This window comes from Tinamus guttatus, unplaced genomic scaffold (genome assembly GCF_059628265.1).
Source record: "Tinamus guttatus ecotype Peru unplaced genomic scaffold, ASM5962826v1 Tinamus_guttatus_pri_ptg000288l, whole genome shotgun sequence".
Classification (NCBI taxonomy): Eukaryota; Metazoa; Chordata; class Aves; order Tinamiformes; family Tinamidae; genus Tinamus; species Tinamus guttatus.
In genome coordinates this window covers 2,048,557-2,063,098 of record NW_028288822.1, presented here as the reverse complement: position 1 = coordinate 2,063,098, position 14,542 = coordinate 2,048,557, and the positions used below count along the sequence as shown (strand labels likewise).

The 14,542-nt window shown below is 38.6% G+C and overlaps 1 protein-coding gene across 1 annotated transcript in view; it reads left to right on the top strand.

Moving 5' to 3' along the window:
• Positions 1-14,542, top strand: part of FAT4 (FAT atypical cadherin 4) — a 128,867-nt gene that overhangs the window by 67,742 nt on the left and 46,583 nt on the right. Inside the window, exons 3-6 of the mRNA XM_088527695.1 lie at positions 1,372-1,633; positions 3,275-3,625; positions 7,720-8,642; positions 9,349-9,523. Coding sequence (XP_088383821.1) covers positions 1,372-1,633; positions 3,275-3,625; positions 7,720-8,642; positions 9,349-9,523 — 1,711 coding nt within the window. The remainder of the gene's footprint in view (positions 1-1,371; positions 1,634-3,274; positions 3,626-7,719; positions 8,643-9,348; positions 9,524-14,542) is intronic.

Here is a 14,542-nt window from a genome sequence, read left to right as displayed (position 1 = left end):
GAAATTTTATTTTATCAGTTAGCTGATTCCTACTCTTTGAAACAACACCCCAGAGAAAAGGTTTGGCACGAGGCGCTATCATAAGGTCAGGTAACTAATGTTTTTCTGTCATCTCACCAATATGTGCTGGCATTTACCTCAGTTAATTTGCTTTTTTAGCCCGGAGTGTTTCAAGCAGCTATACTTTTCTCCGTTTTCTTCGGTCTGTTTTCTTCTGCAGAAGTGCACCTCAGTTAGCAGTAGGATTCATCTGGGAAATCTGAGCTTTGATCTGTCACCAGGTGCAGGAACAGCAGCAGTGGGGAAGGTGGGGGGAAAGCGCAAGCCATTAGCTGCTCAACAAAATATATAGTTGGGCTCTATAATATATAGGAGTACAGGTACATGTATCCAATGTTGGAAGATGCTAAACCTTTCGTTTCCCAACAAAAGAAAGGGAAAGAGGGAGCTGAACCCAAAATATTTAAATTTTAATTGTGAACTTCAAAGTTGGGGAAGAGGTGCTGACTGAGCAATTACTTTTCTTTCATTTTTTTTGACCAAAATGCTTAAAATCCAAATTAAACTGTTTTTTTTTTCTTTTTCCCCCAAGATGGAATGGAGTATTTTGTGTGACCCCTGCAATAAGTGTTTTTGACTTGCAGAGGTATAGCCTGAGAGGTCAGAATTGTGACTTTGGTGACACATGATTTGTCCCTTTGCAGCTGTTTATTCATAACTCTGGGTAAATGCATCCTATGCCTAAATGATGCTTTTGGGGGCTGCTGCAGGGTGCACATCTAAGCGCGACCCTGCGAGTTTCCCCAGAGCCCTGAGGATCTTGCTGCCCGTGATGGCTGTTGGTGCTGCTGTCTGGCAGCAGCTCTTCCTCCTTTCCTTCCTGCCCTTTTCTCCCCACTCTTCACCACCTTCCCTATTCCCACAGGCAGTGAGCAGAAAGCGCCAAGCTGTGCTTGGTGTGAGGATGCTTGTTTAATTTAACTTTAAAATATAAACTAAGAATAAACACTGATTCCCTGTCAAGAGAGAAGACACTATAGTGAGTAGGTTGCTTAATTAACACAGGCTTGAAATTAAAACATGTATCAGAGCTTTGTTTTGCTGACTGGATCTCATCTTTTTATGAATGCTCTAGCAAAAAGCATATTTAAATAATCTTTTTATGTCTTTTATTTAAAAGAGCTATGTGTGAATACATCTTTGATGGGGCACAGAAGCAAAGGCTGAAAGGCAAGAAGACTACGTATTAAGAAAACTGTTCCAAAAATTATTTACCAAATGCCATTACTAGAACGATTTTTTTCTTATTGGAAATTTTGATGAGATTTATCTGGCAAATAACTTGACTTGACCCCTTTTGTTTTTGCTTAGGGAGCAAATGCCCTTGTCACATACACTATTATCAGCGGTGCAGACGACAGCTTCCATATTGACCCCGAGTCGGGAGACCTGATAGCCACCAAGCGCTTGGACCGAGAGCGCCGCTCCAAATACTCCTTGCTGGTGCGCGCCGACGATGGCCTGCAGTCCTCCGACATGAGAATAAACATCACTGTTAGTGATGTCAATGACCACATACCCAAATTCTCCAAACCGGTGTACTCCTTTGACATTCCTGAAGATGCCACTCCAGGTAAGCAAGAGATGCTCCTAAAGTTGACTGCAGTTTTCTTCTTGACAGTCAACAGGAGGTCAAGGGGTAGCAGTCTTGAGCACTAGGCAGCAGCTGTCAGAGGTTAGACCAACCAGAGTATCTATTTGGAAACAGAGAAATTGTTGACACTCAAAATCGTAATTCGTAGATGAGGAGCAGGGATTATGCCTGTGTCCTGATGGAAGCCCCTTGGTATTGACACTTAAAAAAAATAGTAAGCAGGAAAATAGCAGGAGGAACATTTTGCGCAATGGAAATATACCCTATCAAGAAGAAGGTGCCAAGTTGATTGATTTAGAGAACAGTCTTCAATGAATGTGAGTTATTATATTTAATCCATTGTGGGTGAGGTCATAAAGTTAGTGACAACTGCACAGCCAATAGTTTATACATTGATTCTTTAATAGTGTTTCCTACATACACTCAAATACTAACCCTAACATTGCATTTCCTTGATTAATCTTTCACTTCAGTCTCTGTTGTTATTTTACAAGGTTTTTACATAAAATTTAACTTCTAGATAATTAATTCTGTTCCCCAAACCAAATCACAGATCTCTCTTTTACTCTTTTTAAAAGTTTATTTCATATACAGGAGTATTTTGTTATTTAAAGGCTCAGCCCTTAGGCTAAATACTACTTAGATTTTTTTTTCCCCAAAACTGTGCTGCTTTTTGTCTCTAGCTGAGAAATGAATGTTTCTCCAAGTAATTTTTTCAATATTTTTCTGTAATTTTATACAGAATGATATTAAAAAAGCAGCATCTGCCAATAGTAGGAGCTGCAGGATCTTAACTGCTTGTACTAAAACATGCATAGACCCCAGAGGTCTAAATGGCATGGAAATAGCATTCAAGCTTTTATTAGAACATTGTCTGAGCACAGGGGCCCATGTTTGTCCCATCCTCACTGCAAAGACAAGAACAGGGAAGTTTTACACTAAAACATGATGCTGCCATACGGAATAACTCCGCAACTAGTGAGCATCAGTCCCTCCATGTTGACATGAGGTTCTTCGCTTTAATTGCTGATAAATGTAAGATTGCAAATTAATTTTTCAACTCGATTGAACACACTCGATTTCTGGAGAATCTTGGATTTAGACTCAAATCCAGGTCAGTGTGCCCTTGGCCACATAGGTTGTGGATTTGCACCTTGGCCCTGGCTCAGCGTGTTGGATACAGAGGGAAGGAACAGGCTGATTCAGTGCTTGAAGGGCGGCAGCTTTTCTCATCCCATTTTCCAGCTATCCCAGAGCAGCTGGCAAGCTCCTCTGGAGGGGAGGCAGTGTGAGGTTTCCCCTTTGGGTATCTGTTTTCTATCCCAGATAGAGAGAGTTTCCTCGTCCCCCTTGCAGTATAGCAGCTGCATTAAGTATGATGTTGAGTATGAATTTAAGACTGAATATATGGAAGGTTTAAATAAATTGTCTTTGGGGAGAAAAAGGATCCTTTGATCAGGAAGAAGAAAATATGTAGTAGTATATATTTCTGAGGCTTGAATTGTTGTCCTGCAGGAACACTTAGTTCTGAGGCCTCTCTAGCCATGTCGATATTATGCCTTTTTTGAGTGGCTTATTTTGCCCCCTTTTTTTTTTTTTTTTTGCTATTTTCTCATGCAGGTTCTTTAGTGGCAGCTATATTAGCTACTGATGACGACTCCGGCATAAATGGAGAAATCACGTACACCGTCAGCGAGGATGACGAAGATGGCATGTTCTTCCTGAATCCCGTTACCGGAGTCTTCAACCTGACTCGCGTGTTGGACTACGAACTGCAGCAGTATTACATACTAACCGTCCGTGCAGAAGATGGGGGAGGCCAATTCACCACCATCAGAGTGTACTTCAATATATTAGACATAAATGATAATGCACCCGTGTTCAGCATGAGCTCGTACAGCACCTCTCTGATGGAGAACCTACCTCCAGGTTCTACTATTCTCAACTTCAGCGTTACTGATGCGGATGATGGTATGTGCTTCCTCGCATTCTACCTTTCTGATGATAAATAAATTCTGATCATAAATAAAATTCACATTGGTAACACATTGGAAGACTCAACACAAAGGACAAATTAGGGATATCCTTAGGATGCCTTAGTCAACCTCTGTAGACAGAGATTGTTTACTTCATTTTTCCCATTAGGTCTAAGAAGGCAAGAGGATGGTAGGGTGGCTTTTTTTCTTTTTGGCATGAATTAAAAATATTAAAAATACAATTAAGTAGTGTTTCTTTGATAGAACTGTTGTGGAAATGAGTTTTCAAAATGATGTTATACCTAAAGCATGTTACAACAATTAGGCAACAGTACCAAGTGACAATTCTTGAGATGTGTTCATGTTGCACATGCATGTTAAATAGACTTAAGTATTCTCTTGCATTTCTTTTTTCTTCAAGTTTAAATATTTAAGTATATATAAGAGACTTTATCTGCAATCATTGCAGCATATCTTCTTATATGTTCAGTAATTTTTAACTGGGTCCTGAATTGTGACCTACAGTAAGGGAGTTAAAGAAATGATTAAAATAGATTATGGGAAATTTTCTATGTAAAATAAGCTTTTCAGGTTATTTAGGAGATGTTAAGATGGTGGAGCATGAAAGCCATGACCTTTATAGCTTAAGGAGTTTGCCATATAGCTTATGTCCCAAAAAAGAATAATTATACACTATGGCCATAAAACACTTTTTAAATATCATTCTGAATAATACCACACACATTTTCTTAGATGTCATCGGACATCAGTCAGGGTGGTCTAATAGAGAAGAATTCATAAAACTCGTACTGACTTTATAGGCGAAGGTGATATGTTAAGCAATTTTGCCTCCTCTCAATGTGATTGATGAAGCTCATAGAAATTTCTTAACCTGAACTATTTTTTTCCTATGGTACAAAGCACCTAAGTGGTTTGAAGAATACCAGGTTATGCGCACAAAACAAGTGAGCTGATCCAAATTGTTCAGTAAAACATTTTTTTTTCCTTAGGAAAGTCTGGCTTGTGCAAACTGAAAGGTTTTCTGTGGGAACGCTCTAGTGCTAATGGATAGAAATTATGCAGCTAGTTTTAAGGTAAAACTGAGAAGGCGAGAGAAAAGAGACTCCATAAGATAAGCCAACAAGTTAGCAATTATAATTTAGTCGTATTGGCTATTCATGCATGGATCTCTCTTTCATCACTTGTATTAAAGCTTTTATTTTATATAAATATGTTAAAAATTCAAGAGGAAGTTGTGCTTGGGTCTTGCATATCCATAACAGTGGGAAGAAAATACGGAATGAAAAAAAAACAAGCAAGCACTTCTTTAGTGCTTTTTTAGTTACTTTTAGTGCTTTAGTTACTTTTTAAAGCAGTCTAGATTTAAAATTTGTAGGCCAAAAGATTCATTCCAAGAGCCTGCCCCGTTCCCCAATAAGACTAACTTCAGCAAATGTTACCCATGCATGTTACTCTTTCAAGCCCAAGACTTGTTATCTCTGTGTTTTCCCGTATTTAGCTAGGGCACAGAAATGACAAGTAACATACTCCTCTGTGAGTGGCTTATAGATAATATACTCAGTACACATGAATATAGTGTCCTTGATGATTTTTTTAAAATGATCCATTAGCTTGTAACACCTCTGAAAAGACATTGTTTTATAATGAGATAAACCTGTTGCTTTAGGATAAGCCCCGATAGAGAGCAAAAAGTTTTGTGATAGTAAAACAACTCCCATTGTCATTTTTCTATTTGATGCACTCCGAGGGAAACAATAGCTGTTTATGTCAACTTGAATAGTGTTATATGTAGGCGAATATTAAATATCAGCTACAGCTCTCATTTATTTCAAGAAGAATAAATAACTCAGTTTTCTTGAACACTGATTGTATTTTTTTTCCACGTAGAAATAACAGGCAAATGCATTTTCCTTCTCAGGGCACAGCAAGCTCTTGTCTGTTTGTTAATATTTCTCCAAAATATTTCTCCAAGCAAAGGGGAAAAAAAAAAAAAAAAAAGGTGGATTTCCCAATTGGACTCTATAGGTAATTACAGAATGCAAAACAAACAAAAAAATAGGATTTTTTTTCCTTATGACTCGCTGTTAAATAAATTAAAACAAGAACAAAATCCTTGCAAGAGCCTGATGAAAATTAGTTGCTGTCTCTCTGAGTTCGATCAGTTTTACTAGATTAAACCACGAGATTAAATAGATGCAAGGTTTAGCCAAGAGGAGGAAGCCCTTCTGTTCTCAGTAAGAAAAATCCAGCTCCCAGTGTGGAGGGTTGGAGCCTGAGGTGCACGACTCCAGTTTGGACTTTAAAAACTATCATTCATTCTTTGTCTTTATTTAAGTGGAAGTCCCAGCTCTACTCTGAGGCTGCTTCAGTGGAGCCACAATTCAATCTGTACAAGCGTTAGCAGCATTGAGACCTAAGTGAATAGAGGGCAAGGAATGAAAAGGTCCATGAAAGCTGTTTGCCTCCATCGACCTTTGTCAAAGAACAAGTTAGAAGTTGCAGAGAGAACAAATAGAGAAAAACAGTGGAGAAGAAGATAATATGAATACAATAACATAATTCTATCCTGTAAAATCGAATTCTGCCCCATTTCCAAAGTCAAACAGCAAAATCTTTAGTTACAAAAAATATTTCACTGAAATTAGAAGACTTCCTTCTGTATAATTAATCATTTTAAAATATATCTGAACAAAAATAGATAGCATTATGCTTTCAGTATTTCAATTGATCAAAGTAGAAAAATTAATATATGGCAAATAAATATATTAATATCTTTAATTGCATTAAAGTATTTTATCTTTCATGTTTGATTCTATTTACTTTATAATTAAGTTCCTTCAAGAAAAGAGAGAGGGAATTGTGCCAATTAGAGTGGCCAGAGGGAGAAAGGCAAGCAGAACTAGTTTCTGAGCCTGATCAAAATAAATCGTAATGATTAATAAATTGAATACAGAACTAATTTTATTATCAAAGCAATTCACTCAGAGGGAAAAGAGGGAACTTCTAGGTAAAAATAGGAAAATGCAAAGCAGAGTAATTAACAATTTAATCAGACAACTTGGTTTACTTTGCATTAAAAAAAGAGAGTTTGAGGGGGTAAAGCAGTAGAGAACAGTCTGTTAATCCATTTATTCTAAATCACAGTCTTTATGAACCAAGATGGAAAAAAAAAAAAAAAGAAATATTCACCATTATTTAGAATGCAATAGGATTTCAATTAGGTGTTTAGAACTAGTTCTGGAATTAAAATGTCAACATGTATTGGTTTGCTAGAGGGCATATTTAAGGTCATTTCACAGCCTTCTCAGGATTCAGGACTAATTTCCTGTACCGATATAATCAGTCATTTTCTTGACCATAATTGCTGGTTATGTTTTGATCACAAGCTGAAGGCTTTTCATCTGAGATTTCTGAATACTATTCCATATACGGTAAGCATACCTCTCCACAGTATTCACTGTTGGCCTGCTCAGTCTGGCCTTGGGAGCTTCTGGTTTGGGGTTTCTTTAATTGGGTGGAAAAATTCTTGAAATCATGTCATCGTGAATGTTTTTTTACCAGAAATGGGGGGGAAATAAGCAAAAAAAAAATCTGTTTCATAAGCAGCAGAACTACAGAATGTTGGTTTCTGAAGGATCTTTATCCTTCATCCCTAATGACTGTCTACCAGAAAAACTACCCTTTGCTCAACCGTTCCCCCCACAAAATATGGACTTGAACTCTGTTTGCATTAATTTCTCTCAGTGACCACTCTAATAAATATCTCTCTTTTTCTTCTCTCTCGCTTCTTTTTTTTTCCTTTTCACTCATATTTCCTTGCTTTTTTCATTCTCTTTTGCTCTCTTTCTCTTCTACTCTTGTCATTATAATTATTTCACAGATTTTCATTCCTCTATGAAACCTGGCTTATATTAGCTCATAGATTCAAAAATTAGGAGGAGGAGGCTGAGCAGGCGGCATGTCTGTATATAATCCACACTTCTGTAGGAAATCAGGCTAGAAACCTTCATATCTAGGTCAGTAGGATTAGTTCACAGTCTCTCTACCTTTCTTCCCCTCCTCCTCCAGGCTCCAACTCGCAGCTGTCCTTCAGCATCGCCTCTGGGGACAGCTTGGGACAGTTCAACGTCAACAAGAACGGAGTGCTGAGCATCAAACAGCCTTTGGATCGGGAAAGTCAATCTTTCTATAGCCTTGTCGTTCAAGTGCATGACATGGCTGCTCCCCCAGTGTCCCGATACACGAGCACAGCTCAAGTTTCCATCATTCTGCTGGATGTCAACGACAGCCCTCCAAGCTTCATCTCCCCGAAGCTGACCTACATCCCAGAAAACACGCCGATAGATACGATCGTATTCAAAGCCCAGGCAACGGACCCGGACAGTGGTCCGAACAGCTACATTGAGTACAGCCTGCTTAGGCCTTTGGGAAACAAATTCAGCATTGGCACTATCGATGGTGAAGTAAGACTTATTGGGGAGCTCGACAGAGAAGCAGTCTCTAACTATACATTGACTGTGGTAGCTACAGACAAGGGACAGCCATCCCTTTCCTCATCTACAGATGTTGTCGTTATAGTCCTTGACATTAATGATAACAATCCCCTTTTTGCACAGAAGCTTTATAAAGTAGAAGTTGGGGAAAATACCTTAACAGGGACAGATTTAATCCAGGTGTTTGCTGCAGATGGCGATGAGGGTACGAATGGGCAGGTCCGCTATTCCATCATCAGTGGAGATCCCAATAATGAGTTTCGGATCGATTCTGTTACGGGTGTGATAACAGTTGCTAAGCCTTTGGACAGAGAAAAGCAGCCCTCCTATACATTGACTGTTCAGTCGTCTGATCGTGGAAGCAGCCCAAGGACTGATACCACTACAGTAAATATTATTCTGAAGGATGTTAATGATTATATTCCGATGTTTGAACTTTCTCCATACGCTGTAAATGTCCCTGAGAACTTAGAGGTACTTCCAAAAGTCATTCTTCAGGTCAGTACATTCAGAAAATAAGTATGCTTTTGCTATACCTTCATATATGTAATTAATATGTGGTATTTTTCCTCTGAAATTAAAATAAAAAATTCTACGACAGAATTTAAAAGTTCTTTTGGGGTCTGTAATCTCATATGTAGTGCTTGGCTACTTTTCCTTTTTTTTTTAACAGAAAAACACACTGGGCTTTTTACATTGGGCTTTGGTGTTAACCTTCACTTTTGCACATACCCCGGGATTTTAAGAGTTTGCTGTACTACCTCAGATTGGTCTTAACTTTCATGCAACAAATTCCTAAGTCTGTGATCATTGGCTAGAGAATGTGTGGGTCTGTTACAAATAATGAGAGATCATTACATGGATTCAGAAAGCAGGAGATGCAATACATACTTAGATGCAGAGCTGAGCCTATACCAAGTCATCTGTGGTTTTCACTGAACCCCTAACACGGTCTTTACTGTATTTATGCCTGGGAAAAAGTAGTAGTCAATTATTTAGTATTTTCAAACAGCACTTTAAGTTCATTACTGCTCTGTTGTTTCACAATTACGGATAATTTATACTGTGTTTTAAGACTTTTGGATTAATTCAATCCACCAATTTGGGTCAGTATCATGGATTTCCTCTGTTGCAGAAAAATTATGAAACCCCCAAAGTCCTCAGTTATTGATACTCTTCCCACACGTTTGCATTGCTTTTGTAGGTCGTAGCAAGGGACGATGATCAAGGCCCGAACAGCAAGCTCACGTACGTGCTCACGGGTGGAAATGAGGAAGGGGCCTTCACGCTCACAGCCAGCGGAGAGCTCCGCTTGGTGCACAGCCTGGACCGGGAGACCAAGCAGCAGTACGTTTTACTCATCACAGCTGCTGATTCAGGTAATGCAAATGCACCGCCTCTTCTAGATGTGGTTTGTTTTTACTGGAAAATAATCTGTATTTTTAGATCTTCTCAAATTTAGTGTTTAGAGATTGGTACCTGAGTTGTCATCTGGATCTCAGTGGTAAAAGCGAGGCTCGCCTGAAGCCAAAGGGAGCTTCCATTTCATGAAATTGGGGTTTCATCCTTAGATATAGATGCCTGATTTTAGTGAAATTTAGGTAGTGTTTTTTTTTCTTTTTTTCTTCCCCCAGTAATAAGAAGTGCTCCTAGCTGGGTCGTTGGAGCCTTGAACAGCAATGCAATGTCACATGCAAAAATATCAAGCCAGTGGCTGGAAAACAGCTGAGGGCTACTCAGTTAATCCTGTTGAACTGTTACCTCTGAAATGTGATGTCAATTAAAATAAGCAACACTTTTTTTTTTTTCACCTTTGCTTAACATCCAGTTGTGGAAGTTTGCTCTACAATCCCAAATGTTCTCCCAGTTCTGTAAGTGTAAAGCACAGACATGATTTCTTGTTAGAGAGTTTAATTACACTTTCACTTTAGGTCCAAGACTGAAATTTCTGTTGTAGACTTTGGTATGAATATTAGTAATGAAGACAAATGGGATCATATTCCAGACTGATCTTCAATCCCCCGGAGTCTGATGGGGATCCGTAACATCTGAGGGGATGTTACTGTAGAACTTGGTCTTACTTTCTAATAATAAAAATAGAAGCAAACCCAGCTTGTTGACAAGTTGATACAGTTTTGATTTCTGCCATATTGTGTGCAGGACCTTATGTCAGTGACAACACTTTGCCAGTATTGGCTTATATTTTCCTATTGTAGCAGTGCTTGGGTATTTTACAGCCTGAGCACAGCTGAAGCTGCAGAATGCGGTTTTAGGATTTGACATATCATTTATCTTGCATTTTGGCTAGAGCTGTGGTACCATGTTGTACTTTTTTAACTCTGGCTTTCCATTACTGTGTAGCTGCAAAGGGCTCGCCTGTGACCTGGGCTTGCTTGCACTCAGACATCCTTACGGTCCTGTGGAAGCTTAGGCTGGATGCATAAGGGAAAGCAGACGCTGGATGTCTGTTTAATCTCCCAGCCCATGTTGGCAGGAATCAATTAGGACTATACAGAGCTTCGACTTACATACAAATTACACTAAGTCTGAACTGATAAGAGGCATGTCATACAGCAAGCAATTACTGTCTTTCCCAGGAAAAGTAGGAGAGCAAGCAGTCAGTTTTACTCCTCGACTAGTGTTATGTGTAAGCCAGAAGCCTGACAATAGTACAATCTTTTCCTAAACTCAGCTTCCTAAGAAATGTCAAATCCAGGAGAAGGTTTACCCAGCCGCAGCAAATAAAAATATTTATTTGTGTTGGGAGCCTTCTGAGTTTCGAGTAGTCCATGGAGGACTTGAATACATGAAGTGCCCATGGGGCTTTTGCCTTAAGCGTCTGACTAGAATAGCAGTACATTTTGTTAGTTCCTATATAACTGTGTAAATGTGCTGATTAAACATTATTGAAGCTGTTGTTTTAAATTTGCTGTGTTCTCATAAAACTAACTCACAAGTTGTTATTCCCTCTTATTGGTGACAAAGGAAACTTGCAGAACTGTTCAGAAGGAGATGTTAATAGAAACTTTAAACTAAATTTAACTGTTGCACTGTGTTTAAGTTTGCCATCTGACTAATCTGCAGTGATTTAGTATAGTTTTTAACCAGTCATATGAATAACATTAGATAATTAGGCTGGAGACTTACTCTAATTTCATACCGTCAAAGGAAATATTTTGAGCTATGCTGAAGTATATTCGTGATCAACCTAAACTAAAACATCATAGGAAAATATCCTGCTCCTGTAGAAGTCAATGCCAAGCGCCCCTTTTGTGGAGGCAGGATATGGACCATAGTCATAATAAAGCCTTTAAGTACTTTAGTTATATTACATACTTAAGAAATTATAGGAGATTCTTGTTTTGTTTAAATTAGTAATACTGAGTGCAAGCTAGTCTAGACCTTTGCTGGTCTGGCATTTGCTTCATGAAATAAGGTAGTTTGGGCTACATCATAAGTATGGTCATGACACTATGCTGAAATAAGTAAAAAGAGTACTCTGAATGTTATTTTTTTGAGCAGCTGATGCACATTTACAAACACAGACATACCCCATTCTTCTCATGCTCTGTTTCTTTGGTTTCAGCCTGGCTTTTGCATAGGGGCAATGCAACCATGCGTGGTCATGCACACACACACACACACACACACACACACTTCTCTGTTGGAAAGCAGTGCCCGCCAAAACGTTGAAGAAAACAGACTTCCCGAGATCATTCTCATTCTTATTATCTCTGAAAATAAATCAGGGGAAAGGTATTATCCTTTGCATCCTTTACCCTTTTTTGGGGGTGAGGGGAGGGAGGCGCTTTTACTAGTTGTATAAACAAGTCTTTCAGATTGCTTTAGCAGCCCAAGCAACAGTCTTACTATATATGGTGCACCTTGTTTAGTTTTGCACCTGATAAAAATCATGATAGATGTCCAGATGTAGTTAACTCTGGGAATGTGTGGGTAGCACGTAAAGGGCAAAATTCTGTCTCTCCAGCCCTTTTCCCAATTTCCTCAGAATCTCTGCATCTCAATTTTTATAGGCTAGACACCAGCTAATCTAAAGCATTAAAGGATAATGTCCTTCCTCTAAGGAAGTTATGCCAAGACTTCCCTTTGTTTCAAGGAAGATGGCACAATGCAAACCTAGAAGCACCTTAAGCATAAAGACCTGAAGGATTCCCAGTTAGCTTTCTGCTGTCTTCCTGGTCTCCCTATAAGTAAAGATGTCTGTTCTCATGTTTATTATCACCTCATCAGTTTGCAACTGCACTTTTTATAATATTCTCCTAGCTTGTTGATGACAAAATTGATGGAAATAGAAATATTTTTCACTTTTCGTTGTTTTTATCTGGTCTCGTCAGTTCAATATATAGTTCATGGCCTCACAAGGTGCTCTGCTCTGGAATCTCAGAGATTTTCCAGTTTGGTCTGGAGGAGGGAAGAGACTGATAAAGAGTCTTCTGGCACTGCAGTCAGGGTGGCATTTGGCATAGCAATTCGTGGCTACAGAGGTGTTTTCCTGCTGCATTTCAGTGAGATAGGATCTTGATTTTCAGCCCTTTTTAGTTGTTGCTCTTCCTTTGCTTTTGCACTTCTGGCCTTCTCCAACTATTGCTTGCTTTAGGGTCATAGATTAGTTGCATCCCTAAGCATTAGGAAGCTACTGCAGATACCCAAGTGTCCCTTGCTAGGGACATTGAGCATCTTCCAGTTCTGTACACCTATGGCTTTAATCATAAAGTAATTTCAACCCCCAAATTCACCCATTCCAATTTATAGCCCCTCTTGCAGCACATGCTGTAGACCAAAATGTGTGAATTATAAATATAATGACAGGCAAAATGATGAAGTGTGGAATAACATGATAGTGTTTATATTGCAGATGCTCCCCCAAAATATCTGCTAACGTAAATGCCAAGAAACCTACGTGCAACTATTTGAATGCGTCTTTATGAGTCTGTTTCTACCACATAAATCATTTGTTTTTCTTAGCTATACCCTTCTTTATGGCAAAACTGTTGGGAAAAGAGACTTTCTAAATTACTTTTTTTCGCCCCATCTGGTGGGGACTCTGAGATGGGTAAACACTGAGTTTTGGCAGCATAACAAGAACTGGTGCGCCTGCTTTTATCATGAATGCCTTTAACTCTTTGGGCAGTTTTCTGGGGAAAATGTTAGCATTCCAACAGTCCTCCTCCTCATATTTATTGGTTGCAGGGATATAGAGTAGCACATCTGGAAACCTCCTAGCTGCTCAGGACTACTGTTTAAATGAACTGCAACCCCCATGTCATGCATTGGTGGGTCAGAAAGGCATGTTGCCTCAATGCAGCCAAAATCAAAATAGGACATTTCTAATCAGAAAGTCCTGTTCCTATGTGAATTTTACTTCTATTTTATTTAAAAACAATCTATTAACCAGTTTAGAAGGACAGTTCTGGAAAACAAATGAATGATTATTGCAGTTACTTAGCTGTTCTGCGTATACTTCTCTGGCCTGTAGGAAAAAACGCCATATGTTTTTTCTTTAGAAAATGTTGGCCATTAGCATATGCATTCTTTCCTTCAAGAATGCAGGAGGGCAACCAAACACCGGAGGTTATATCCTTCTCAGGAATGCTCTTTGGAGATAGGCTTTTTGTCTGCTTCAGGCTTAAAATCAAATGAAATCTGACAACTTAGTTCTATTGTTCTTCTCACTGTTAACACATTTTAAGATATTTTCAGGTTTAGGGTCACAGGTAAAGGATGACTATATTTTCATAATGGAAAAACTACTGCCTCTTTATTTGCTGGTAACAGTAGGAAAGACTCCCAAGGGTTAACATTATGTGAGATTTATGTGACTGGGCTTACAGACATTTATCCTCATCCTGTTTTCTTAGCATGCACCGTACTTCTACTTAACATGCAGTCTGCCATGTGAAAAGGTGTTGTCTTAAAATAAACTCAGCTATTTTCAAAACAAATTCAGCTATTCTGAAACTTTGCTGCTGTTGAAAAAAAGAAAAAAAAGCTCACAATTTGCAGTTAGGAATGCCCTATTTCCCATGATTTCTGCATCATATTTAAATATACATATCACTTATACAATAAATGAAGCTGATACACTTACCTCAGATGCTGATCAGTTTGCATCATCTTTGTTGTCTTCTATGTTCTGTTCTATGCCACAGCTATTTCATAATAAATGTGGGTTTCAGTATCAGGCCAAGTTATTTCCACCCTATTATGGAAGCTCTTACTCAATACTATCTACTAATGTTTAGTTTTACTATTTTAGTAGTGATTTTTTAAAACTGTTTTACTGGCACCAAAACTACTGTTTTAGTAGTGTTATTTAGAAATAATAGTCTATTTCTAAACCATACAGTGGGAGAAATGAAATGGTGACAGACTGGACA